The sequence below is a fragment of the Nicotiana tabacum genome, chromosome 22 (assembly GCF_000715075.1).
Source record: "Nicotiana tabacum cultivar K326 chromosome 22, ASM71507v2, whole genome shotgun sequence".
Taxonomy (NCBI): domain Eukaryota; kingdom Viridiplantae; phylum Streptophyta; class Magnoliopsida; order Solanales; family Solanaceae; genus Nicotiana; species Nicotiana tabacum.
The window spans coordinates 140,812,618-140,840,464 of NC_134101.1; the positions used below are offsets into that span (position 1 = coordinate 140,812,618).

General features: G+C 42.1%; 1 protein-coding gene across 1 annotated transcript in view; it reads right to left on the reverse strand.

The window, feature by feature from the left end:
• Positions 1–728: 728 nt before the first annotated feature.
• LOC142176079 (uncharacterized) overlaps positions 729–27,847 on the reverse strand; it is a 34,208-nt gene continuing 7,089 nt past the window's right edge. The window contains exons 4-5 of the mRNA XM_075243143.1: positions 966–1,094; positions 729–815 (exon numbers count right to left, since the gene is read on the reverse strand). Of these exons, the coding sequence (XP_075099244.1) occupies positions 729–815; positions 966–1,094 (216 nt within the window). The remainder of the gene's footprint in view (positions 816–965; positions 1,095–27,847) is intronic.

Sequence of the window (27,847 nt, forward strand, 5' to 3'; positions counted from 1 at the left end):
GTTGTGGATGTCTGAGCAAATCACAGCCGGGTATTCAATCAGATTTTGTTTTAGCTGCTTCGAATCCATGGAGCTTCGTTCGTTTAGGCCCTGGGTGAAGGCCTGCACTCCCCAATCATCGCAGACTGGTGGTACCTCCATTTGCTCCATCTGGAATCTGGACACGAATTCCTGCAACATCTCGTTCTCTCTCTGCTTGATTTTGAAAACGTCAGACTTCCTTGTCGCTACTTTAATGGCTCCGGCGTGTGCTTTTATGAACAAGTTCGCTAACATGGCGAACGAATCTATGAAGTCTGGAGCCAGGTTATGGTACCACATCATGGCCCCTTTTGACAGTATTTCTCCAAATTTTTCAGCAGTACGGACTCGATCTCATCGCTCTTTATGTCGTTACCTTTTACCGCACAGGTGTACGCAGTGACGTGTTCGTTGGGGTCGGAGGTGCTGTTGTACTTAGGGAGCTCCGACATTCTGAATTTCTTCGGGATAGGTTTTGGGGCTGCTTCTTCGGGGAATGGCCTTTGAATGAATTTCTTTGAATCTAAGCCCTTAAGGACTGAAGGAGCGCCCAGGATTTGATCAACCTAAGAGTTATAGGTATCGACCCTTTTATCATTGGCTGCGATCATTTTTTCTCCCGAATTGATCCTTTTGGTGAGGTCCTTGAGCATTTTTACGATGGTGGGGTCAGCCACTGACCCGTTGTTGCTTGATCTTTCGAATACTCATTCAGCGGGGGGAGCTATATCTGGTGCCACTGTACTAGGGGCTCTTGGATGGCTTTGCAGCTGAGCGATGGCTAGTTGTTGTGCCTGCAACATTTCAAAGATAACATGAAGACTAACTTCCTGTTCTTCCTAGGCTGGGGTTTTTTGTGCTTTTTGTTGGTCGTTGTGTTGTATGCCCCTGTCGGTGTGAGAAGTTTCATCTACTTGCTGACCATCCTACGAATCTACGTCTACCAAGATTGGCTCGAGAATGCCGTCAGGATTTTGGGGAGGTGCTCCGGAGGCCGGGATAACCACTTCATTTTGCCCATGGTCTTCGAGGTTGTTGTTCTCAACTTTGTTTATCGAGCCGGACATTTTGACCTGCAATCAAAGATTTCTTTGTGCAAGAAAAAGTGTGAAAGATATCGTGCGTTCGAGTGACAAAACTAATAAGAGAATAATCACCATTATTTTTTGCCCCACGGTGGGCGCCAAACTGCTTACCGTAAAAATGGTAACAACAATTAGATTTGTAAATGGGATTCTAAAAGTCCTTGATCTATTTACAAGATAGTTTGAAAGGGTTGTTAGTGGTAAAATGCAAAGTAAAGTGGTAGAGATCGACCTAGTCAGAGCAGTAATTGAACCAGTAAGGGGACGTTCCCCGGGCGCAAAGTAGGCCAGTAGGTACCTCGGAACTAGGCCTCGAGCCTATCTCGAGCTCGTCGGGGCTTTTGGGAAGTGGATAACAAGTAAAGGTATGAATGAATAAAGCTCTATATTACCAATCCTGAACTAAATAAGGAAGAACAGGTAAAAGAAATAATAAAGCGATAAGGCAACCTCGAGGTCACTGGAGACAAATATCTTAGAATAAAGAGAGAGAGAGAGAGAGACATTATTGCTCTTTTCAGTAAGTCAGTTGGAGATATTTACAAGGCATTGGCAACCCTTCTTTTATAGAAAAGAGGGCGTCCAAACATAGTACGGATTACGTAATATAGCTAAAGAATGTGATGTAACATCCCGTCTTTCTTATGTCGTAGGAGAATTGGTGTTGAGCTGTTTTGGACATGTCTCGTGGGCCTCGGGCACATCTCTTAGAGGAGGGGGGTATCTTCTCCTATCAGGGTCTTGGCCAATGCCTGATCTGGGCAAGGCGCCGGTAAATCTCGAGGGAAGCAACCGAACCGAGATCCCGTGCCTTTAGGATTTATTCTTCGAAGCATTATGTCAAGGAAAAATCGGTCTCCTGATTTCCCCGCGCACAACATAAAGACTTCACATAAAAGAAACTAAGGGCTCATATTGACCCCCACAGCTACGCAAACACAAATGAAAATTAGGAGATTTTCAGAATTCAAAACCTTAAACCTATAGACATGATTTCTAGGTGGATTTGAATCAAAGTACGTGGATAGTTTCAGATGTAGGATATTGCTCATGGACAGAATTATTCAGACATTACAAGCTGGTTATCGAAAAGATTAATTTATTAACCCAATATGTGTTATGCCTAGGTGATCTACGCAGTTGATTATAAAAAAATCTGCTGGGAGAGGCTCTAGAATTATTCGCAATAGTGTACATGAAACTGTGTTTGAGCAAATTTAATATTAACAATTTATAATCATTCCCTACAGGCAAGATCTCGAACGAATAGTACTTATAACTTATTTTATTATCATATATTAATTCTATAGGAATATTTTCTAGGTGAATAGCGCCAAATAGAATAATTGGAGTCCTATAAGAAGGATTTCGAAAAAATGTTGTGATTTTCAAGAAAAAAATAGAATAATTAGGGTCCTATAGGCAGGTTTTTTAATAACACATAGCAATAAACATAATTGCAGCATTTTCTACTTGTGTTTGCTAGCAGACAGTATGTGTGTGTGTGTGCTTCCTCTAAAGCCATGGTTTCTATAGTGCACATAATAATTTAACAACACGTATAGAAAATAAATTATCAAGTCCTATAGGCATATTATCTACCCAATTTTTGAATGCAAATATTAAATTCTACCTATTTCCCCTTTTACCAGCACTCCAATCGTTTATACAAACGTTATTACTGGCCCAATAATGAATAAAATCAAAGTATTTTACAAAACGATGACAATAAGCCTTCAACATGCCCAAATAAAATACTCAACACATATTGGGCCTTCAGTAAGCATACCCATGCCTCTAATAAGGATCCTTATTCAACACACGACCCCAAAATCGATAAAGGAGCCCAAATTCGATTTATTTAACCACAATGCCAAGTATTGCACCATATAAAATAGCAAATTCAGGTATATAGTAGATAACATGATAGAATGGGATCAATGGGAGTAGTTTGAGATTCAGGGAATGACTAAGGACCAAGTCCTAGTGTGTCAGAGTTCACAAGGGTCTCAACTTGACCCCGAGCAGTGCTCACACTAGGGAGGTCAATTGTAGAACCTAGGAAGCCTTAGCTTTCAGCCGGCTAAGAATGAGAACTCAAAAAACCCTGGTAACAAGTGAAGGAGAGTAAACTAAGGTTGAGGAAAAAATTGAGGGATACAAACATATTCAAGTTGAGCACATATAGCAGATAGTCTAACAGACTTTAGGTTTTAAGAACAAACTTAGTAAAGATTCAAAAAACAAGTCCAACACCTAGCAAATACGTAGTAATTCATTAGCAGAGTTAAAGGGAGAAAGGTTTGCGGGATTGATGAAAATATAAAGGTTTGCGGGATTGATGAAAATATATTGATTCATAATAAAGGGGAAGGTCCAGTTATGCTCAGTATAGGTCCTAATGTTATGAAACAGTCATACTAATTTGGTAACAAAACAACATTTAGACATAATAAAAAGCATATTACAAATACTAGTGAATCGGGGAGTCAAAACATGCTAAAGGGCATACTTATATAGAACATGATCAAAACATGCTATAGAAGCAAGCTATCACCACATAAATGCAGAATAGGATAGGAAAATAGACTTGTGCCATACAGTGAGTGTAAACGGTCATGTTTTGAATACAATTGACGAGCTAACAAAAGAGAGAGCACAAATTTTGCAAGTAAAGCATGTTCAAATAATAGTATTGAGAGCCTAAGGCAAAATTAAGCCCAAAAGATGCTACAAGTTTAAATATCCTAAACAGTAGTAACTCGTAACATATTGGCTAGTCAGGCTTGAAAAACATATGGTTTAATAGAATCAAGTTTAGTCATGCTTCAAACTATCAACATTATGAAGCTAAAAGTTAAAGAGACCTAAAAATTGAAGTAAAGAAAACAAAATTGCACACAAACAACCCAAAAAAACACATTAAGCTAACAATCTTAAGGCATGAAAACATATGCAAATTACAGATACATAGGAATGAAACTACGAAGTCTAGTTACTCACTAGTTAAGCAAAGAATAGTAAAGAATAAACTTCTACAAAAGCCCAGAATCTCAATGCATCAATGTTCCCAGGAGATTCGATGAACTCCATGCAATGGTCGCATCAAGAACTTGTTAAATAACAAAGTTTTAGTTTCTTTGGCTTTCAGCCGGCCCAAACAGAATAAAGAATAAGAGAATAGCAGAAACCCCAAGTTTAGTGAAGAAAAATGTCGATTTAAAACTATCCCAAGAAGGGCAATGAGGTGGTTGACATAGCAGTAAAAAATTGAACAAACATGTAAGGAAACAAAATAAATCAAACAACAAATAAGGAAAGAAAACTTGCAAAATCACTTCGAAATCAATTTAGGAGAAAAATCCGGTAAACACGTGGTTTTAGGGTAGTGTAAATCACAGGAATCCAAACGAAATCAGACTCACACAATACAACGTTCAATGTATGTAGACAAATCAGTGCTCAAAATCAAAGATTCGAACCCCTTTTTGTTTGATTTCAGAGATTATTGCTTGCCATGTTTAGGCAAGCTCTTTGGTAACACCACAAATGGACAGCCAGCACTAGAAAGATTAGAATATGGTGAGAAAATAGTAGTCGAATCCCATAATGAGGGGAATTAGGAGAGGGATTAATAAAGGCGGCTAGGGTTTAGAGATGAGAAGAAAAGAGAGTTTAAGAGCAGTGGGTTAGAGGGAATGGGGAATTAGGGTTAGGGCTTGGTGTCACGATCCAAATTCTATTATAGGTCCTAATGGCGCCCAACACCATTGTTAGGCAATACAACCCTAGTCAACTACTGAGTGCTCATTTATTTTACCAAAACAATCCTAAAATTTTAAAATCTTAAACTTTTAAATAGTCGATAATTAACAAGTTTATAATAATAGAAATACATTCCCAAAATAATAGTCTACAATGTGTGTGCCAGGAACTAGTGTCACAAGTCCTAGGGCAACTAGTATCTACACGGGTGAGATCGGGAGCCCCGACTTCAGGACATTGCATCTCTGCCTTAGCCTCAAAAAGTCCCCGAAGATCCGGGGACGCAGCATGAGTCTGTAATTATTAAGGGTAAGCGGGAAGTTCCCTAAGCGTGTGGTCGGAACTGGCGTCGCCTGGAAGAATAAGTGGTGACATCTATCTTGCTTTGTAATAAATGCATTTATACTATGTTTGGGTTCTCCCTCATATATAAAGGGGATAATTGTCATTTTTTAATCACCGGATACTCAATATTAAATACACAAGAACATTCTCTTTGCTCTCTAACACATTCTCTTTATCTCATTACTTCCATTTATTACTTATATTCATTGTGTCCTATTTATTGTTCATCATTTATTGTTCATAATTTATTGTTTATCATTGATCATAAAGAGACACTACCATAGCTCTCATAATTGTTAATCCTCCCTCGGGCGCTCTAAGCCAGCCACCCAACTCGACCTCGAGGCCACATATACGATAGCTCGAGGCCCCAATCTCCAGCCGTTTGGTTTGACTATTGCATCATTTTAAAACTCTAATCTCGCCTTCTAATATTTTACTTAGCATCCTCGCATAACAACTAGCATAAAAATAGATCACGTATTTTTAGAACCACAAAATCAAATTTAATTATTATTACCATTTTTACGGTAAATAGTTTGGCGCCCACCGTGGGGTTAAAAATAATAGTGATTATTTTCTTGCTGTTTGTTGCACAAAGTAAAGTATCTTTCACACTGTTTCTTGTCCAAGTTCATGGATTTCAGATCAAGATGCCTAAACCAGTAAGTGTACCTGAAGATAACATCCTCAAAGACTATGGAAAGAGCGGTATGGTTACTCCAGGTATGAGTGGTCCACCACAAAACCCTAAGAGTGTACCTGAACTGATTCCCGAGGGTACGACCTCATGCAACGCCCTATCTGTTAATGATGATCCTCATATTAACAGGAGCGCACGCTGGGGGATTAAGCAGGAATCTCGGAAAAATATGACCTGGGAAAAAAGAGAGACTCTGCATCATGTCGTTCATATAATCATCGGGGGGACCGACATTCCCAAGAACCCGTGACCAAATAGACAAACCTATCCACTGCAATAGAAGCGCTGATCCGAGGCCGCATGACTGAAGACACCCTTGCATTCAGTGAGGAGGATTTTGTGACCTTGACGCAACCACATAATGACGCACTAGTAATTTTATTTCTTTTAAGTAACATTCGAATTAAACGTGTGCTCATGGATCCAGGTAGCTCGGCCAATGTACTCAGGTCAAAGGTAATAGTATAACTTGGGTTGCTCAATCAGATCATACCTACCTCATGGCTTCTCCATGGCTTCAACATAGTCGGCGAAGTAATGAAAGGAGAGATCGCCCTCCCGGTTGACATGTCTGGTATAGTCCAAAACACCAAGTTCCATGTTATTGGATGTGACATGAGATACAACGCATTATTTGGCAGGCCTTGGATACACGGCATGAGGGCGGTACCGTCAACTCTACACCAGATGATGAAGTTTCCAACAAAGGACGGTATAACAACCGTATATGGAGAACAGCATGCAGCGAAAGAAATGTTCGCAATTCAGTGGGAAGCGTCGAATCCTATATATTTTACCTCGGATAAGTCGGTAAGCGTACATACACTCGAGGGTGATGAAGAAGATTTCCTCGCCCCTCGAACTTTCGTTGCCCTCAAAGAGTCGGATGCAACGAAATCCACAGTTGAAGAGCTGGAGCAAGTTATTTTGATCGAACATCTCCTAGATCGGAAGGTATACCTAAGAATGGGATTTTCCCCCGAATTCAGGAAAAAAATTCATTCAATTCCTTATTTACAACATAGACTCTTTCGCTTGGTCCCACTTAGATATGAAAGGAATCCTGTCAGAAATAACCACCCATCGACTAAGTGTCAACCCAGATTCAAACTGGTGAAGCAAAAAAGAAGGCCCCAATCTGACATAAAACACGCATTCATCAAGGACGAGGTAACAAAACTCCTTAAAATAGGGTCCATTAGAGAGGTAAAGTACCCTAAATGGCTGGCCAATGTATTGGTAGTGCTAAAAAGGGAAGTAAGTTAAGAATGTGCATAGATTATAAAGACTTAAATAAGGCGTGCCCCAAGGATTCGTTCCCATTACCTTACATCGACCGTCTGATCGATGCCACGGCCGGCCACGAGACCCTCACTTTATTCGACGCCTACTCGGGGTATAACCATATTTAGATGAACCCCTAGGAAAGGGAAAAGACTTCGTTCATCACAAAGTATGGTACTTACTGTTACAATGTAATGCCCTTCCGGTTGAATAATGTGGTGGCTACATACCAATGTCTAGTTTATAAAATGTTCGAGCATCAAGTAGGAAAATCTATGGAAGTTTATATCAATTACATGATAGTTAAGTCCCTGCGCGCAGAGGACTATTTGACTCATTTCAGGAGACATCCTCAGAAGTTACAACATGAAGCTTAATTCCGAGAAATGTGCCTTCGAAGTGTGTTCGGGCAAATTCTTAGGCATCATGGTGTCGAGTAGGGGGATCGATATCAACCCTAACAAAATCAAGGCCAATGGAGAAATCACGGTGATAAATAATGTAAAGGTCGTGCAATGACTAACAGGGCGGATAACGGCCCGCAAGATTCATATCAAGGCATCAGACATGAGTCATCATTTCTTCTCTTTATTAGAAAAGAAAAGCAACTTCGAATGGACTCCAGAATGCCAACACTCCTTGGAGGAGTTGAAGAGATATCTCACAAGTCCGCCTTTGCTCCACACACCAAAAGAGGATTAAATGCTGCATTTATACCTGGCCTTATCCGAGATAGCGGTGAGCGGCGTGCTAGTTTGAGAAGAGCAAGGTACGCATTTCCTTGTTTAATATGTATGTCGGGCCCTGGGGGATGCCGAAAATAGGTGTCTACACCTAGAAAAATTAGCTCTTGCGTTAATAAGCGCATCGCAAAAATTGAAACATTATTTTCAATGCCACCGTATTTGCTTTTAACAATGTACCCTCTCTGAAGCATATTGCATCGGCCCAAACTATCGGGCCGATTGGCCAAATGGGCTATTGAACTCGGGGGGTATGATATCGAGTATCAACCCCGAACGACTATCAACTCCCAAATTTTGACAGACTTCGTGGCCGACTTCTCGCCCTCCCTCGTTCCCAAGGTAATAAGGGAACTTTTACTAAAAACAGGCACATCTTCTGGGGTATGGACCCTGTTCACTAATGGTGCCACAAGTGTGTGAGGATCCGGACTCGGTATAGTCTGGAAGCTACCTACGTGAGGCATAGTTAGGCAATCTATAAAAACTGCAAGATTGACTAACAATGAAGCCGAGTATGAGGCTACAATTGTAGGTCTGGAATTGGCCAAAAGCCTGGGAGCTGAGATTGTCGAAGAAAAATGCGATTCACTCCTGGTAGTAAATCTGGTAAATGGGAGCTTCGAGGTCCGAGAAGACAGAATGCAAAGGTACTTGGACAAAATCCAAGTCACACTAGGCCGTTTCAAAGAATGTACCTGGTCCACACACCCCGAGAGTCGATGGCTTTGTAAACCTGGGATCATCTGTAGTAGAAGATGACCTACTCCCCGGGGCTGTTGTCTAGCTAACCAAATTAGTGGCTGAGGAAAGTCATGCCGAGATGAGTTCCACTAGCTTTTTTTTGAATTATGTATTTTCCATTTTTTTTTTACCTTTAAATAAATACCCTTTGATTTTGAAAGTGATTAAAAGAAAATTTATATTTTTTTTTTAATAAATCAAACTAGAAGACAAATTTTGTTTTTTTTTTCCCTTTTTTTTTAGAAAAATTCCGGCGAGGTTTTGACACTACTCGGACATTGGTTTTATTTTTCAAAATAAGTAATTATCTCCCTACGCTGCTATTTTTCCCCTTTTTAGAAACCGGTCAGCATGCGGAACTGAAGCAAATAAATGCGCAAAACAAATAGGATGCAGTAGGATGGTCTTTTCATTTCAGGTTGCCTGTCCTAGACAGACCCAACCCCTGTGTTGAGTCCCCTAAGTCAAATGCAACATGATGCAAATAAGCGTTCCTACTAGGGATCCGGCATGAAGTTTCGTTATACTAGGTTTATAACCTAGGTATTTGTTCTAGACTGTGTACCCGAGCGGACAACTCGAGTCGAGGAGGGGGCTACGTACCGGGGACCCGCGAGATCGTCCGGCTTTGTAACTTGTCCGACCTCTTTCTTATTTCAGGTATCGACACTAACAGAATAGGGAGTCTCGACCAGCGAGCTTCTCCCCGGAGGTAAGAAGAGAAGGGTTTTGGCACAGTTTATATACAGTTCAGATAATATCAAAGCGGTAAAAAACAACATTTAGCACGTTATGCAAAAACATGTAATAAAGATCAGATAATAAAGCCAAATATAACAATTATTCTAAGCTCGAATTCTTGAACCCTGAGCCAATGGTTCTGGGTTAAAAAAAATTATCCCCGGCAGAGTCGCCAGAGCTGTCACACCTCCTTTTTGCGCGCCCCGCCCCGAAGGGTTAAATGCACGAGGGAGTTTTTCCAATTTAAGTGACAATATTCGAAATGGGATTATTTATTTAATTCAGAGTTGCCACTTGGGAAAGGTTTGGCTTTTGGTGTCCCAAGTCACCGATTTATCTTGAATCCCAAATCGAGGAAATTTTCGACTTTTCCAAATGAAGTCTGCGAACCAGAATTCTAAGTAAGGAATTCTGTTGACCCGAGGGAAGGTGTTAGGCACCCTCGAATCCCATGGTTCTAGCACGGTTGCTTAAATTGTTATAATGGCTAAATATCTGATTTAAATACATGTTGTGACTCACGTGCTTTTATTAAGTTTAAGACCGCTTTTATTATTATCATTTATTTTATAGAATTGCAACGTTGTGAAAATGCATCTCAAACCACGTCACAATCAATGCACCCGTGATCGTCGACACATTTTTTGACTCCGTTGAGATTTGGATTTGGGTCACATCAATGTGCACCCGAATTTAAGAATGTAATTTAATTAAGCCGCGCCTAAAGAGTCTAACGTGTTATTGTCTTTGGAGAAGGCAGGGAAATTCACTAGACTGCCCATCTCCAAATTCTAACTGTTTATTATGATTAATTATTGAAGGCCCCGCCATGTGTATCTTTCTTTGAACGGGTCTCATCTCATTATTTTAAAAGACATATCCTAAAGTGGCTACATTTCTATTATATTTGTCTCTAAAATAGAAAGGGAAAAGGTACGTGCTAATTTACTTGCATGCTTTTAACCAAATACGGATTTCCTGTCAATCATTTGATTCATTTGGTTAATTGTTTGCAAGATGAAGAATGCCATATCTCGTGGAACCTGTTTTTTAATTTAATGAAAATTCCATACAAGCTGATGAAGCGCTACAACTACTCCAAACATTTCTTGAGTTGAATTTAACTAAACTTATTTAGGCTGGATTAAAGGAATTAGCTACTAGACTTTGTTACTAATGGGATTTGAATGTGATCCTATGTACTGCCTAACGGGACACGACAAAAGGACTAAAACAAAACGGAAACAGCATTGTATAAGGTTGGAGTATACATACCCCGTACTAACAAACAACTATAAACTAAAACACAAAGGACTAAAACTCAATCGAGTATCAGTTAACATATCCTTTCATACTATTGAATTATAAACTAATCAATTATACAGACCCATTAATATACCATGAATATTACAACAAATACTTAAACTTCTTCAACCTTTTCATTTCATGCTTTCAAACTGTTTCAGTTACACCAATATGGGACTCGAAATGTGTACCTGGAATGCTGAAATGCAAAGAAGAAGAGGAGAATAGCAGGGAAGATCAGCAGCAGCAGGAGTCAGAGTAACAGCAGCAATCAAAGCAACACAGCAGAACAGGTTCTAGTGCAAGAAATGGAACTATAGCTGACGGGAAAGTAGACAAATGATAGCAGCACACAGTGTAGTAGAAACAGAACTCCAGACAATCCAATTCCGAGATAAACCAATGCAACAAACACTACCAGTAATCTCGATTGAAACTTAGAAGAAACAATACTACCTAACAGATTGACAACAGATGAACTTCAAACAAACAAAAACAAAGTTTCTGATTTCCTGTCTGTTTTTATTTCTTGCTCGCTTTCTATCTCTATCTATCTCTCTCTGTATGTGTATTTAAAAATCCAGAAAGGTCCCTCAATGTGTATACCTTCCTTCTTTTACTTCTCTGTCTATCTGTGCTTTCTAAAATCCCTCAAAATCCAGTCTGATCCCCATTTAAAATCCAGTCCCCTCCCTCAAATGAAAGTTCTTCTCCTTTTTTTATAGCCTAACATCAGCTTTCACAGCCTGTTTAAACAACTCAGAACCTATTCTTTTCAGCTGTTTTTCTCACTCAAGCATTTAAAATTAGGAACCCCCCATGATATTCCCTGACAGTCCCCCTTTATCATTTTATTAAACTAAAAGTAGACATGGGCAGCAGGAATATAACCTGACAGCATATGTTGTCAAACTATTTTAAACTTTAAACAGGCCTTAATGCACATGTTGTGCTCAAATGCACATGCCACCAATTCAGACTGCAACTAAACAAAACAAATCCTCAAATTTCTGATTCAAATACATCAATTATAAGTAGCTAAACTCAATTCCTAATTGATTCAGACAATGCTTAACAGAAATAGATCAAATGTTATTATTCAAACAGCTGAAACTATTCGACGATATGTATCGAATCGACTATACTAATTACAACATATACAATCAAAGCCAAGGATTGGAATCAAACAGTATTGCACCAAGGGTTCAGATTGCACTGTCAAAACAGAGATTAACTTGGGGATTGATTACTCAAACAATTTCAATTCAGTTGTTTATGCAGTTTACATACACACACATTATCGGTGAATGAGGAAACATTTGACCAAATACAGAGGTCCAGGCAAGGTGTGCAAAAACAGTTGGTAAAATTCAAAACACAAATTAAACAAGACGTTTGGCCATACGAACAGACCTTTAACAAACACACGAACTGAACTAAAGAAGAGAAAACAAACTTACCTTAAAATCTTTGAAAGAAAAATCAGAAAAATCAGCTCGTGTTTGAACAGACCCTTCTTAGGGTTGAACGGACTTTAATCGAAGTGTTCTCAGCTGAGAACACTTCGATTAAGGTCCATTTGACCCTAATCACTTTAGCTCAAACGGACACAGACCAGGCCTGGGGTTTCTGGGGTTCATAGATGGTAGATTTGGGATTTGGGTTTCCATGGTTAGATTCGGACCAAACCAAGCATGGTTTGGTCACGAGGGAGGTTCGGGGACTGTCTGGTGTGAAGCTGGGGTAGATCGGTGTGGCTCGAGTTTTGCTCGAATCTTCAAATGAAGATTCGAGAACCTGGGGGATGATTCGAACTAAGCGGTTAACAGATCCATGTTCAGGGTGGTGAGGCGGTCCTATGGTGTTAAGGTGGGAGTCACCGGCGTCCATGCCGCCGGGATTAATGGTGAAGGGAAAGGGGGCGGCTAGGGTTTCGTGGGGAAAGGGGATGAGGACGAAGGAGGGGGTCTTGGATAGGGGGGCACGGTATGATAGGAAAGTTTATATATGGAATTGGTGGATTGATCTCAGCCGTTGGAACAATCAGGATCAACGGCTTGGATCTGAAGGCTTAAACGAAACAATGTCGTTTGGCTTAGCAAGGGTCAGGGTTGGTTCAGGTAACGGGTCGGGTAATGGGATTATGGGTGAGAGATCTGGACCGTTGGATCAGTTTGGTTTGATGGTCGAGATGGGTTGGCATTGAAACGACGTAGTTTTGGTGTCAAACTACGTCGTTTTTGTGGCCTGGAGATGGGCTGTTTGGACTGGTGGCTTGGGCTGCTCGTTTGGGCCTCAGATTTTGAAATGGGGAATCAGCCCAAATTTGTTTAAAACAAATTGCACCCTTTCTTTTTTATTTCTAATTTTTCTTAAACACAAAGCCTCATTAAATAAAATTAAACACCATTAATGAACACTTAATGTAATTATTACACGCATATTAAAATATTTAAAGTAAGTAAAATCAACCAAAGCAACAATCAGGACAACAAAATGCATATTTTATGATTTTCCGTTTAATGACCGGATTACGGTTCAAACTAACATGACACACATTTTTTATGTTTTGTTTCAATAAAAATAGGCAAAAATCATAGATAATTAACAAAATGCCACGTAAAAATCCAGAAGTTGTACAACAAGATCAATTGCTATTATTTTCGTTTCTTTTTGGAGTGATTGTCGCGAAAACAAAAATCACGTGCTCACAGCAGCCGTAATGTTGGGAAATAGGTGACTAGGGAATGGAGGCCCTATGTCAAAAATCTCAACTCAGGGATTGAAGCCCTAATGTTGGCAAAAGGCGACTTAGGAATGGAGGCCCTATGTCCAAAATCTCAAAGCTGGCATTGCAGCCCTAATGTGAGCAAAAGGCGACTAGTGAATGGAGGCCCTATGTCTAAAAAGATCAACTTAGGGATCTGAGCCCCAATGTTGGCAAAAGACGACTAGGAAATGGAGGCCCTATGTCTAAAAATCTCAACTCAGGGATTGTAGCACTAAGGTTGGCAAAAAGGCGACTAGGGAATGGAGGCCCTATGTCTAAAATCTCAACTCAGGGATTGGAGCCATAATGTTGGAAAAATGACGAATATGGAGTGGATGCCCTATGTATAAAAATCTCAACTTAGGGATCTGACCCCTAATGTTGGCAAAAGGTGACTAGGGAATGGAGTCTCTATGTCTAAAAATCTCAACTCAAGGATTGGATCCCTAATGTTGGCAAAAAGGCAACTAGAGAATGGAGGTCCTATATCTAAAATCTCAACTAAGGGATTGGAGCCGTAATGTTGGCAAAACGTCGACTAGGGAATGAAGGCCCTATGTCTAAAATCTCAACTCAGGGATTGGAGCCGTAATGTTAGTAAAAAGGCGACTAGGAAATGGATGCCCAATGTCTAAAATCTCAACACAGGGATTGGAGCCCTAATGTTGGCAAAAGGCGACTAGGGAATGGAGGCTCTATGTTTAAAAATCTCAACTCAAGGATTGAAGCCCTAAAGTTGGCAAAAAGGCGACTAGGGAATGGACGTCCTATGTCAAAAATCTCAACTCAGGGATTGAAGCACTAATGTTGGCAAAAGGCGACTTGGGAATGAAGGCCCTATGTCACAAATCTCAACGCTGGCATTGGAGCCTTAATGTGGGCAAAAGGCAACTAGGGAATGGAGGCCCTATGTTTAAAAAGATCAACTTAGGGATCTGATCCTTAATGTTGGCAAATAGGCGACTAGGGAATGGAGGCTTTATGTCTAAAAATCTCAACTCAGGGATTGAAACCCTAAAGTTGGCAAAAAGGTGACTAGGGAATGGATGCCCTATGTTTAAAATCTCAACTCAGGGATTGGAGTCATAATGTTGAAAAACGGCGACTAGGAAATGGAGGCCCTATGTCTAAAAATCTCAACTTAGGGAACTAAGCCCTAATGTTGGCAAAAAGGCGACTAGGGAATGGAGGCTATATGTCTAAAAATCTCAACTCAAGGATTGGAGCCCTAATGTTGGCAAAAAGGCGACTAGGGAATGGAGGCCCTATATCTAAAATCTCAACTCAAGGATTGGAACCGTAATGTTGGCAAAACGACGACTAGGGAATGGAGGCCCTATGTCTAAAATCACAACTCAGGGATTGGAGCCGTAATATTAGCAAAACGGCGACTAGGAAATAGAGGCCCTATGTCTAAAATCTCAACTCAGGGATTGGAGCCCTAATGTTGACAAAATGCGACTAGGGAATGGACGCCCTATGTCTAAAATCTCAACTTAGGGATTGGAGCCGTATTTATGGCAAAAAAGCGACTAGGGAATGGAGGCCCTATGTCTAAAATCTCAACTCAGGGATTGGAGCCCTAATATTGGCAAAAGGCGACTAGGGAATGGAGGCCATATGTCTGAAATCTCAACTCTGGGATTGTAGCCCTTATGTTGGCAAAAGGTGACTAGGGAATGGAGGCCCTATGTCTAAAATCTCAACTTAAGTATCTGAGCCGTAATGTTGGAAAAAGGAGACTAGGGAATGGGGGCTCTATGTCTAAAAATCTCAACTCAAGGATTGAATCCCTAAAGTTGGCCAAAAGGCGACTAGGGAATGGAGACCCTATGTCCGAAATCTAAACTATAGCATTGGATCCATAATGTTGGCAAAACGGCGTCTAGGAAATGGAGGCCCTATGTCTAAAAATATCAACTTAGGGTTCTGAGCCCTAATGTTGGCAAAAAGGTAACTAGGGAATGGAGTCTCTATTTCTAAAAATCTCAACTCAGGGATTGGAGCCATAATGTTAGCAAAAAGGCGACTAGGGAATAGAGGCCCTATGTCTAAAATCTCAACTCAGGGATTGGAGCTATTATGTTGGCAAAACGGTGACTAGGGAATGGAGGCCCTATGTCTAAAATCACAACTCAGGATCACAACTCAGGGATTGGAGCCCTAATATTGGCAAAAGGCGACTAGGGAATGGAGGCCCTATGTCTAAAATCTCAACTCAGGGATTGGAATCCTAATGTTGGCAAAAAGGCGACTAGGGAATGGAGGTCATATGTCTAAAAATCTCAACTCAGGGATTGGAGCCCTAAAGTTGGCAAAAGGCGACTAGGGAATGGAGGCCTTAGGTCTAAAATCACAACTCAGGGATTGGAGCCCTAATATTGGCAAAAGGCGACTAGGGAATGGAGGCCCTATGTCTAAAATCTCAACTCAGGGATTGGAATCCTAATGTTGGCAAAAAGGCGACTAGGGAATGGAGGTCATATGTCTAAAAATCTCAACTCAGGGATTGGAGCCCTAAAGTTGGCAAAAGGCGACTAGGGAATGGAGGCCTTAGGTCTAAAATCACAACTCAGGGATTGGAGCCCTAATTTTGGGAAAAGGCGACTAGGGAATGGAGGCCTTATGTCCAAAATCTGATCCCAGGGATTGGAGCCCTAATGTTGGCAAAAGGCGACTAGGGAATGGAGGCCCTCTTTCCAAAATATCAACGCTGGCATTGGAGCCCTAATGTTGGAAAAAGGCGATTAGGGAATAGAGGTCATATGTCTAAAAAGCTCAACTTAGGGATCTGAGCCCTAAAGTTGGCAAAAAGGCGATTATAGAATAGAGGCTCTATGTCTAAAAATCTCAACTCAAGGATTGGATCCCTAATGTTGGCAAAAAGGCGACTAGGGAATGGAGACCCTATGTCTAAAATCTCTATTCAGGGATTGGAGCCATTATGTTGGCAAAACGGTGACTAGGGAATGAAGGCCCGATGTCTAAAATTTCAACTCAAGCATTAGAGCCCTAATGTTGGCAATTAGCGACTAGGGAATGGAGGCCATATTTCTAAAAATCTCAGCTTAGGGATTGAAGCCCTAATGTAGGAAAAAAGGCGACTAGAGAATGGTGGCCCTATGTCTAAAAATATCAACTCAGGGATTGGAGCCCTAAAGTTGGCAAAACGTGACTAGGGAATGGAGGCCTTATGTCTAAAATCTCAGCTCAGGGATTGGAGCCCTAACGTTGGAAAAAGGTGACTAGGGAATGGAGGCCATATGTCTAAAATCTCAGCTCAGGGATTAGAGTCCTAAAGTTGGCAAAAGGCGACTAGGGAATGGAAACCCTCTTTCCAAAATCTCAACGCTGGCATTGGAACCTTAATGTGGGCAAAAGGCGACTAGGGAATGGAGGCCCAATGTATAAAAAGCTCAACTTAGGGATCTGAGCCCTACTGTTGGAAAAAAGCCGACTAGGGAATGAAGTCTTTATGTCTAAAAATCTCAACTCAAGGATTGAAACCGTAAAGTTGGCAAAAAGGCGACTTGGGAATAGAGGCTCTATATCTAAAATCTCAAATCAGGGATTGGAGTCATAATGTTGGCAAAACGGTGACTAGGGAATGGAGGCCTTATGTCTAAAAATCTCAACTTAGGGATCTGAGCCCTAATGTTGGAAAAAAGGCGATCAGGGAATGGAGGCTCTATGTCTAAAAATTTCAACTCAAGGATTGGAGCCCTAATGTTGGCAAAAAGGCGGCTAGGGAATGGAGGCCCTATGTATAAAATATCAACTCAGGGATTGGAGCCGTAATGTTGGCAAAACGGCGACTAGGGAATGTAGGCCACATGTCTAAAATTCAACTCAGGGATTGGAGCCGTAATTTTAGCAAAAAGGCGACTAGGAAATGAAGGCCCTATGTCTAAAATCTCAACTCAGGGATTGGAGCCCTAATGTTTGCAAAATGCGACTAGCGAATGGAGACCCTATGTCTAAAATCTCAACTCAGGGATTGGAGCCTTAATGTTGGCAAAAGGCGACTAGGGAATGGAGGCCCTATGTCTAAAATATCAAATCAGGGATTGGAGCCGTAATGTTGGCAAAAAGGCCACTAGGAAATGGAGGCCCTATGTCTAAAATCTCAACTGAGGGATTGGAGCCCTAATATTGGGAAAATGCGACTAGGGAATGGAGGCCCTATGTCTAAAATCTCAACTCAGGGATTGGAGCCTTAATGTTGGCAAAAGGTGACTAGGGAATGGAGGCCCTATGTCTAAAATCTCAACTCAGGGATTGGAGCCGTTACGTTGGCAAAAAGGCGACTAGGGAATGGAGGCCCTATGTCTAATATCATAACTCAAGGATTGGAGCCATAATGTTGGCAAAACGGCGACTAGGGAATGGAGGCCCTATGCCTAAAAATCTCCATTTAGGGATCTGAGCCCTAATGTTGGCAAAAAGGCGACTAGTAATTGGAGGCTGTATGTAGAAAAATCTCAACTCAAGGATTGAAGCCCTAAAGTTGGCCAAAGGCGACTAGGGAATGGAGGCCCTATGTCTAATATCTCAACTCAGGGGTTGCAGCCGTAATGTTGGCAAAATGACGACTTGGGAATGGAGGCCCTATGTCAAAAATCTCAACTCAGGGATTGAAGCCCTAATGTTGGCAAAAGGTGACTTGGGAATGGATGCCCTATGTTTAAAAATCTCAACTCAGAGATTGAAGCCCTAAAGTTGGAAAAAGGCGATTAGGGAATAGAGGCCCTATGTCTAAAAAGCTCAACTTAGGGATCTGAGCCCTAAAGTTGGCAAAAAGGCGATTATGGAATGGAAGCTCTATGTCAAAAATCTCAACTCAGGGATTGAAGCCCCAATGTTGGCAAAAGGCGACTTGGGAATGGAGGCCCTATGTCCAAAATCTCAACGCTGACATTGGAGACCTAATGTGGGCAAAAGGCGACTAGGGAATGGTGGCCCAATGTCTTAAAAGATCAACTTAGGGATCTGAGCCCTAAAGTTGGCCAAAAGGCACCTAGGGAATGAAGGCCCTATGTCTAATATCTCAACTCAACAATTACAGCCGTAATGTTGGCAAAACGGCAACTTGGGAATGGAGGCCCTATGTCAAAAATCTCAACTCAGGGATTAAAGCCCTAATGTTGGCTAAAGGCGACTTGGGAATGGAGGCCCTATGTTTAAAACTCTCAACTGAGGGATTGAAGCCCTAAAGTTGGCAAAAGGGCGACTAGGGAATGTAGGCCCTATGTCTAAAATCTCAACTCAGGGATTGCAGCCGTAATGTTGGGAAAAAGGTGACTAGGGAATGGAGGCCCTATGTCAAAAATCTCAACTCAGGGATTGAAGCCCTAATGTTGGCAAAAGGCGACTTAGGAACGGAGGCCCTATGTCCAAAATCTCAAAGCTGGCATTGGAGCCCTAATGTGGGAAAAAGGCGACTAGTGAATGGAGGCCCTATGTCTAAAAAGATCAACTTAGGGATCTGAGCCCCAATGTTGGCAAAAGACGACTAGGAAATGGAGGCCCTATGTCTAAATATCTCAACTCAGGGATTGGAGCACTAAGGTTGGCAAAAAGGCGACTAGGGAATGGAGGCCCTATGTCTAAAATCTCAACTCAGGGATTGGAGCCATAATGTTGGAAAAATGACGAATATGGAATGGATGCCCTATGTATAAACATCTCAACTTAGGGATCTGACACCTAATGTTGGCAAAAGGCGACTAGGGAATGGAGGCTCTATGTATAAAAATCTCAACTCAAGGATTGGATCCCTAATGTTGGCAAAAAGGCAACTAGGGAATGGAGGTCCTATATCTAAAATCTTAACTAAGGGATTGGAGCCGTAATGTTGGCAAAACGTCGACTAGGGAATGAAGGCCCTATGTCTAAAATCTCAACTCAGGGATTAGAGCCGTAATGTTAGCAAAAAGGCGACTAGGAAATGGAGGCCCTATGTCTAAAATCTCAACACAGGGATTGGAGCCCTAATGTTGGCAAAAGGCGACTAGGGAATGGAGGCTCTATGTTTAAAAATATCAACTCAATGATGGAAGCCCTAAAGTTGGCAAAAAGGCGACTAGGGAATGGACGTCCTATGTCAAAAATCTCAACTCAGGGATTGAAGCACTAATGTTGGCAAAAGGCGACTTGGGAATGAAGGCCCTATGTCCAAAATCTCAACGCTGGCATTGGAGCCTTAATATGGGCAAAAGGCAACTAGGGAATGGAGGCCCTATGTCTAAAAAGATCAACTTAGGGATCTGATCCTTAATGTTGGCAAATAGGAGACTAGGGAATGGAGGCTTTATGTCTAAAAATCTCAACTCAGGGATTGAAACCCTAAAGTTGGCAAAAAGGTGACTAGGGAATGGATGCCCTATGTTTAAAATCTCAACTAGGGGATTGGAGTCATAATGTTGGAAAAACGGCGACTAGGAAATGGAGTCCCTATGTCTAAAAATCTCAACTTAGGGATCTAAGCCCTAATGTTGGCAAAAAGGCGACTAGGGAATGGAGGCTATATGTCTAAAAATCTCAACTCAAGGATTGGAGCCCTAATGTTGGCAAAAAGGCGACTAGGGAATGGAGGCCCTATATCTAAAATCTCAACTCAAGGATTGGAACCGTAATGTTGGCAAAACGACGACTAGGGAATGGAGGCCCTATGTCTAAAATCTCAACTAAGGGATTGGAGCCGTAATATTAGCAAAACGGCGACTAGGAAATAGAGGCCATATGTCTAAAATCTCAACTTAGGGATTGGAGCCATAATGTTGACTAAATGCGACTAGGGAATGGAGGCCCTATGTCTAAAATCTCAACTTAGGGATTGGAGCCGTAATGATGGCAAAAAGGCGACTAGGGAATGGAGGCCCTATGTCTAAAATCTCAACTTAGGGATCTGAGCCGTAATGTTGGCAAAAAGGCGACTAGGGAATGGAGGCTCTATGTCTAAAAATCTCAACTCAAGGATTGAATCCCTAAAGTTGGCAAAAAGGCTACTAGGGAATAGAGGCCCTATGTCCGAAATCTCAACTCTGGCATTGGAGCCATAATGTTGGCAAAACGGCGTCTAGGAAATGGAGGCCCTATGTCTAAAAATATCAACTTAGGGTTCTGAGCCCTAATGTTGGCAAAAAGGCGACTAGGGAATTGTGTCTCTATGTCTAAAAATCTCAACTCAGGGATTGGAGCCATAATGTTGGAAAAAGGTGATTAGGGAATGGAGGCCCTATGTCTAAAATCTCAACTTAGGGATCTGAGCCGTAATGTTGGAAAAAAGGCGAATAGGGAATGGGGGCTCTATGTCTACAAATCTCAACTCAAGCATTGAATCTCTAAAGTTGGCCAAAAGGCGACTAGGGAATGGAGGCCCTATGTCCAAAATCTAAACTCTAGCATTGGAGCCATAATGTTTGCAAAACGGCGTCTAGGAAATGGAGGCCCTATGTCTAAAAATATCAACTTAGGGTTCTGAGCCCTAATGTTGGCAAAATCGCAACTAGGGAATGGAGTCTCTATGTCTAAAAAGCTCAACTCAAGGATTGGAGCCATAATGTTAGCAAAAAGGCGACTAGGGAATAGAGGCCCTATGTCTAAAATCTCAACTCAGGGATTGGAGCCATTATGTTGGCAAAACGGTGACTAGGGAATGGAGGCCCGATGTCTAAAATCACAACTCAGGGATTGGAGCCCTAATATTGGCAAAAGGCGACTAGGGAATGGAGGCCCTATGTCTAAAATCTCAACTTAGGGATTGGAGCCCTAATGTTGGCAAAAGGCGACTAGGGAATGGAGGCCCTATGTCTAAAAATCTCAACTTAGGGATTGGAGCCTAAATGTTGGCAAAAAGGCGATTATAGAATAGAGGCTCTATGTCTAAAAATCTCAACTCAAGGATTGGATCCCTAATGTTGGCAAAAAGGCGACTAGGGAATGGAGACATTATGTCTAAAATCTCTATTCACGGATTGGAGCCATTATGTTGGCAAAACGGTGACTAGGGAATGAAGGCCCGATGTCTAAAATTTCAACTCAAGCATTAGAGCCCTAATGTTGGCAAAAGGCGACTAGGGAATGGAGGCCATATTTCTAAAAATCTCAGCTTAGGGATTGGAGCCCTAATGTAGGCAAAAAGGCGACTAGAGAATGGTGGCCCTACGTCTAAAAATCTCAACTCAGGGATTGGAGCCCTAAAATTGGCAAAAGGACACTACGGAATCGAGGCCTTATGTCTAAAGGCGACTAGGGAATGGAGGGCATATGTCTAAAATCTCAGCTCAGGGATTAGAGTCCTAAAGTTGGCAAAAGGCGACTAGGGAATGGAGGCCCTATGTCCAAAATCTCAACGCTGGCATTGGAGCCCTAATGTGGGCAAAAGGCGACTAGGGAATGGAGGCCCAATGTATAAAAAGCTAAACATAGGGATCTGAGCCCTACTGTTGGAAAAAAGGCGACTAGGGAATGGAGTCTTTATGTCTAAAAATCTCAACTCAAGGATTGAAGCCGTAAAGTTGGCAAAAAGGTGACTTGGGAATTGAGGCCCTATGTCTAAAATCTCAACTCAGGGATTGGAGCCATTATGTTGGCAAAACGGTGACTAGGGAATGGAGGCCTTATGTCTAAAATCACAACTCAGGGATTGGAGCCCTAATATTGGCAAAAGGCGACTAGGGAATGGAGGACCTATGTCTAAAATCTCAACTCAGGGATTGGAGCCCTAATGTTGGCAAAAAGGCGATTATAGAATAGAGGCTCTATGTCTAAAAATCTCAACTTAGGGATTGGAGCCCAAATGTTGGCAAAAAGGCGATTATAGAATAGAGGCTCTATGTCTAAAAATCTCAACTCAAGGATTGGATCCCTAATGTTGGCAAAAAGGCGACTAGGGAATGGAGACCCTATGTCTAAAATCTCTATTCAGGGATTGGAGCCATTATGTTGGCAAAACGGTGACTAGGGAATGAAGGCCCGATGTCTAAAATTTCAACTCAAGCATTAGAGCCCTAATGTTGGCAAAAGGCGACTAGGGAATGGAGGCCATATTTCTAAAAATCTCAGCTTAGGGATTGGAGCCCTAATGTAGGCAAAAAGGCGACTAGAGAATGGTGGCCCTATGTCTAAAAATCTCAACTCAGGGATTGGATCCCTAAAGTTGGCAAAAGGCGACTAGGGAATGGAGGCCTTATGTCTAAAATCTCAGCTCAGGGAATGGAGCCCTAACGTTGGCAAAAGGCGACTAGGGAATGGAGGCCATATGTCTAAAATCTCAGCTCAGGTATTAGATTCCTAATGTTGGCAAAAGGCGACTTGGGAATGGAGGCCCTATGTCCAAAATCTCAACGCTGACATTGGAGCCCTAATGTGGGCAAAAGGCGACTAGGGAATGGTGGCCCAATGTCTAAAAAGATCAACTTAGGGATCTGAGCCCTAATGTTGGCAAAAAGGGGACTAGGGAATGGAGTCTCTATGTCTAAAAATCTCAACTCAGGGATTGAAGCCCTAAAGTTGGAAAAAAGACGACTAGGTAATGGAGGCCCTATGTCTAAAATATCAACTCAGGGATTGGAGACATAATGTTGGCAAAACGGCGACTAGGGAATGGAGGCCCTATGTCTAAAAATCTCAACTTAGGGATCTGAGTACTAATGTTGGCAAAGAGGCGACTAGGGAATGGAGGCTCTATGTCTAAAAATCTCAACTCAAGGATTGGAGACCTAATGTTGGCAAAAAGGCGACTAGGGAATCGAGGCCCTATATCTAAAATCTCAACTCAGGGATTGGAGCGGTAATATTGGCAAAACGGCGACTAGGGAATGGAGATCCTATGTCTAAAATCTCAACTCAGGGATTGGAGCCGTAATGTTAGCAAAAAGACGACTAGGAAATGGAGGCCCTATGTCTAAAATCTCAACTCAAGGATTGGAGCCTTAATGTTGGCAAAAGGCGACTAGGGAATGGAGGCCCTATGTCTAAAATCTCAACATAGGGATTGGAGCCGTAATGTTGGAAAAAAGGCGACTAGGGAATGGAGGTCCTATATCTAAAATCTCAACTCAGGGATTGGCGCCCTAATAATGGCAAAAGGCGACTAGGAAATGGAGGCCCTATATCCAAAATCTCAACTCTAGCATTGGAGCCTAATGTTGGCAAAATGCGACTAGGAAATGGAGGCCCTATTTCTAAAAATCTCAACTTTGGGATCTGAGCCCTAATGTTGGCAAAAAGGAGACTAGGGAATGGAGGCTCTATATCTAAAAATCTCAACTCAGGGATTGGAGATATAATGTTAGCAAAAGGCGACTAGGGAATAGAGACCCTAAGTCTAAAATCTCAACTTAGGGATTGGAGCCATTATGTTGGCAAGACGGTGACTAGGGAATGGAGGCTCTATGTTTAAAAATCTCAACTCAGGGATTGAAGCCGTAAAGTTGGCAAACAGGCGACTAGGGAATGGAGGCCCTATGTCTAAAATCTCAACTCAGGGATTGCAGCCATAATATTGGCAAAAAGGCGACTAGGGAATGGAGGCCCTATGTTAAAAATCTCAACTCAAGGATTGAAGCCCTAATGTTGGCAAAAGGCGACTTGGGAATGGAGGCCCTATGTCCAAAATCTCAACGCTGGCATTGGAGCCCTAATGTGGGCAAAAGGCGACTAGGGAATGGAGACCTTATGACTAAAAAGATTAACTTAGGGATCTGAGCCCTAATGTTGGCAAAAAGGCGACAAGGTAATGGAGTCTCTATGTCTTAAAATCTCAACTCAGAGATTGAAGCCCTAAAGTTGGCAAAAAGGCGACTAGGGAATGGATGCCCTATGTCAAAAATCTCAACTCAGGGATTGGAGTCATAATGTTGGCAAAACGGCGACTAGGGAATGGAGGCCCTATGCTTAAAAATCTCAACTTAGGGATCAGAGCCCTAATGTTGGCAAAAAGGCGACTACAGAATGGAGGCTCTATGTCTAAAAATCTCAATCAAGGATTGGAGCCCTAATATTGGCAAAAAGGTGACTAGGGAATGGAGGCCCTATATCTAAAATCTCAACTCAGGGATTGGAGCCGTAATGTTGGCAAAAAGGCGACTAGGGAATGGAGGCCATATGTCTAAAATCTCAACTCAGGGATTGGAGCTCTAATATTGGCAAAAGGCGACTAGGGAATGGAGGCCATATGTCCGAAATCTCAACTCAGGGATTGGAGCCCTAATGTTGGCAAAAGGTGACTAGGGAATGGTGGCCCTAAGTCAAAAATCTCAACTTAGGGATCTTAGCCGTAATGTTGGCAAAATGGTGACTAGGGAATGGAGGCTCTATGTCTAAAAATCTCAAATCAAGGTTTGAATCCCTAAAGTTGGCAAAAAGGCGACTAGGGAATGGAGGCCCTATGTCTGAACTCTCAACTCTGGCATTTGAGCCATTATGTTGGCAAAACAGCGTCTTGGGAATGGAGGCCCTATTTCTAAAAATTTCAACTTAGGGATCTGAGCCCTAATGTTGGCAAAAAGGAGACTAGGGAATGGAGGCTCTATGTCTAAAAATCTCAACTCAGGGATTGGAGCCCTAAAGTTGGCAAAAAGGCGACTAGGGAATGGATGCCCTATGTCTAAAATCTCAACTCAGGGATAGTAGTCATAATGTTGGCAAAACGACGGCTAGGGAATGGAGGCCCTATGTCTAAAAATCTCAACTTAGGGATTTAAGCCCTAATGTTGGCAAAAAGGCAAGTAGAGAATGGAGGCTCTATGTCTAAAAATCTCAATCAAGGATTGGAGCCATAATGTTGGCAAAAAGGCGACTAGGGAATAGAGGCCCTATATCTAAAATCTCAACTCAGGGATTGCAACCGTAATGTTGGGAAAAAGGCGAATAGGGAATGGATGCCCTATGTTTAAAAATCTCAACTCAGATATTGAAACCCTAAAGTTGGCAAAAAGGAGACTAGGTAATGGAGGCCCTATGTCTAAAATCTCAACTCAGGGATTGCAGCCGTAAAGTTGGGAAAAAGGCGACTAGGGAATGGAGGCCCTATGTCAAAAATCTGAACTCAGGGATTGAAGCCCTAATGTTGGCAAAAGGCGACTTGGAAATGGAGGCCCTATGTCCAAAATCTCAACGCTGACATTGGAGCCCTAATGTGGGCAAAAGGCGACTAGGGAATGGTGGCCCAATGTTTAAAAGATCAACTTAGGGATTTGTGCCGTAATGTTGGCAAAAAGCGACTAGGGAATGGAGGCTCTATGTCTAAAAATCTCAACTCAGGGATTGAAGCCCTAAAGTTGGAAAAAGGACGACTAGGTAATGGAGGCCCTATGTCTAAAATCTCAACTCAGGGATTGGAGTCATAATGTTGGCAAAACAGTGACTAGGGAATGGAGGCCCTATGTCTAAAAATCTCAACTTAGGGATCTGAGCACAAATGTTGGCAAAGAGGCGACTATGGAATGGAGGCTCTATGTCTAAAAATCTCAACTCAAGGATTAGAGTCATAATGTTGGCAAAAAGGCGACTAGGGAATCGAGGCCCTATATCTAAAATCTCAACTCAGGGATTGGAGCCGTAATGTTGGCAAAACGGCGACTAGGGAATGGAGGTCCTATGTCTAAAATCGCAACTCAGGGATTGGAGCCGTAATGTTAGCAAAAAGGCGACTAGGAAATGGAGGCCCTATGTCTAAAATCTCAACTCAGGGATTGGAGCCTTAATGTTGGCAAAAGGCAACTAGGGAATGGAGGCCCTATGTCTAAAATCTCAACATAGGGATTGGAGCCGTAATGTTGGCAAAAAGGCGACTAGGGAATGGCGGTCCTATATCTAAAATCTCAACTCAGGGATTGGCGCCCTAATAATGGCAAAAGGCGACTAGGAAATGGAGGCCCTATGTCCAAAATCTCAACTCTGGCATTGGAGCCCTAATGTTGGCAAAAGGCGACTAGGGAATGGAGGCCCTATGTCTAAAATCTCAACTCAGGGATTGGAGCCCTAAAGTTGGCAAAAAGGCGACTAGGGAATGGATGCCCTATGTCTAAAATCTCAACTCAGGGATAGTAGTCATAATGTTGGCAAAACGACGGCTAGGGAATGGAGGCCCTATGTCTAAAAATCTCAACTTAGGGATCTAAGCCCTAATGTTGGCAAAAAGGCAAGTAGAGAATGGAGGCTCTATGTCTAAAAATCTCAATCAAGGATTGGAGCCATAATGTTGGCAAAAAGGCGACTAGGGAATAGAGGCCCTATATCTAAAATCTCAACTCAGGGATTGCAACCGTAATGTTGGGAAAAAGGCGAATAGGGAATGGATGCCCTATGTTTAAAAATCTCAACTCAGATATTGAAACCCTAAAGTTGGCAAAAAGGAGACTAGGTAATGGAGGCCCTATGTCTAAAATCTCAACTCAGGGATTGCAGCCGTAAAGTTGGGAAAAAGGCGACTAGGGAATGGAGGCCCTATGTCAAAAATCTGAACTCAGGGATTGAAGCCCTAATGTTGGCAAAAGGCGACTTGGAAATGGAGGCCCTATGTCCAAAATCTCAACGCTGACATTGGAGCCCTAATGTGGGCAAAAGGCGACTAGGGAATGGTGGCCCAATGTTTAAAAGATCAACTTAGGGATTTGTGCCGTAATGTTGGCAAAAAGCGACTAGGGAATGGAGGCTCTATGTCTAAAAATCTCAACTCAGGGATTGAAGCCCTAAAGTTGGAAAAAGGACGACTAGGTAATGGAGGCCCTATGTCTAAAATCTCAACTCAGGGATTGGAGTCATAATGTTGGCAAAACAGTGACTAGGGAATGGAGGCCCTATGTCTAAAAATCTCAACTTAGGGATCTGAGCACAAATGTTGGCAAAGAGGCGACTATGGAATGGAGGCTCTATGTCTAAAAATCTCAACTCAAGGATTAGAGTCATAATGTTGGCAAAAAGGCGACTAGGGAATCGAGGCCCTATATCTAAAATCTCAACTCAGGGATTGGAGCCGTAATGTTGGCAAAACGGCGACTAGGGAATGGAGGTCCTATGTCTAAAATCGCAACTCAGGGATTGGAGCCGTAATGTTAGCAAAAAGGCGACTAGGAAATGGAGGCCCTATGTCTAAAATCTCAACTCAGGGATTGGAGCCTTAATGTTGGCAAAAGGCAACTAGGGAATGGAGGCCCTATGTCTAAAATCTCAACATAGGGATTGGAGCCGTAATGTTGGCAAAAAGGCGACTAGGGAATGGCGGTCCTATATCTAAAATCTCAACTCAGGGATTGGCGCCCTAATAATGGCAAAAGGCGACTAGGAAATGGAGGCCCTATGTCCAAAATCTCAACTCTGGCATTGGAGCCCTAAT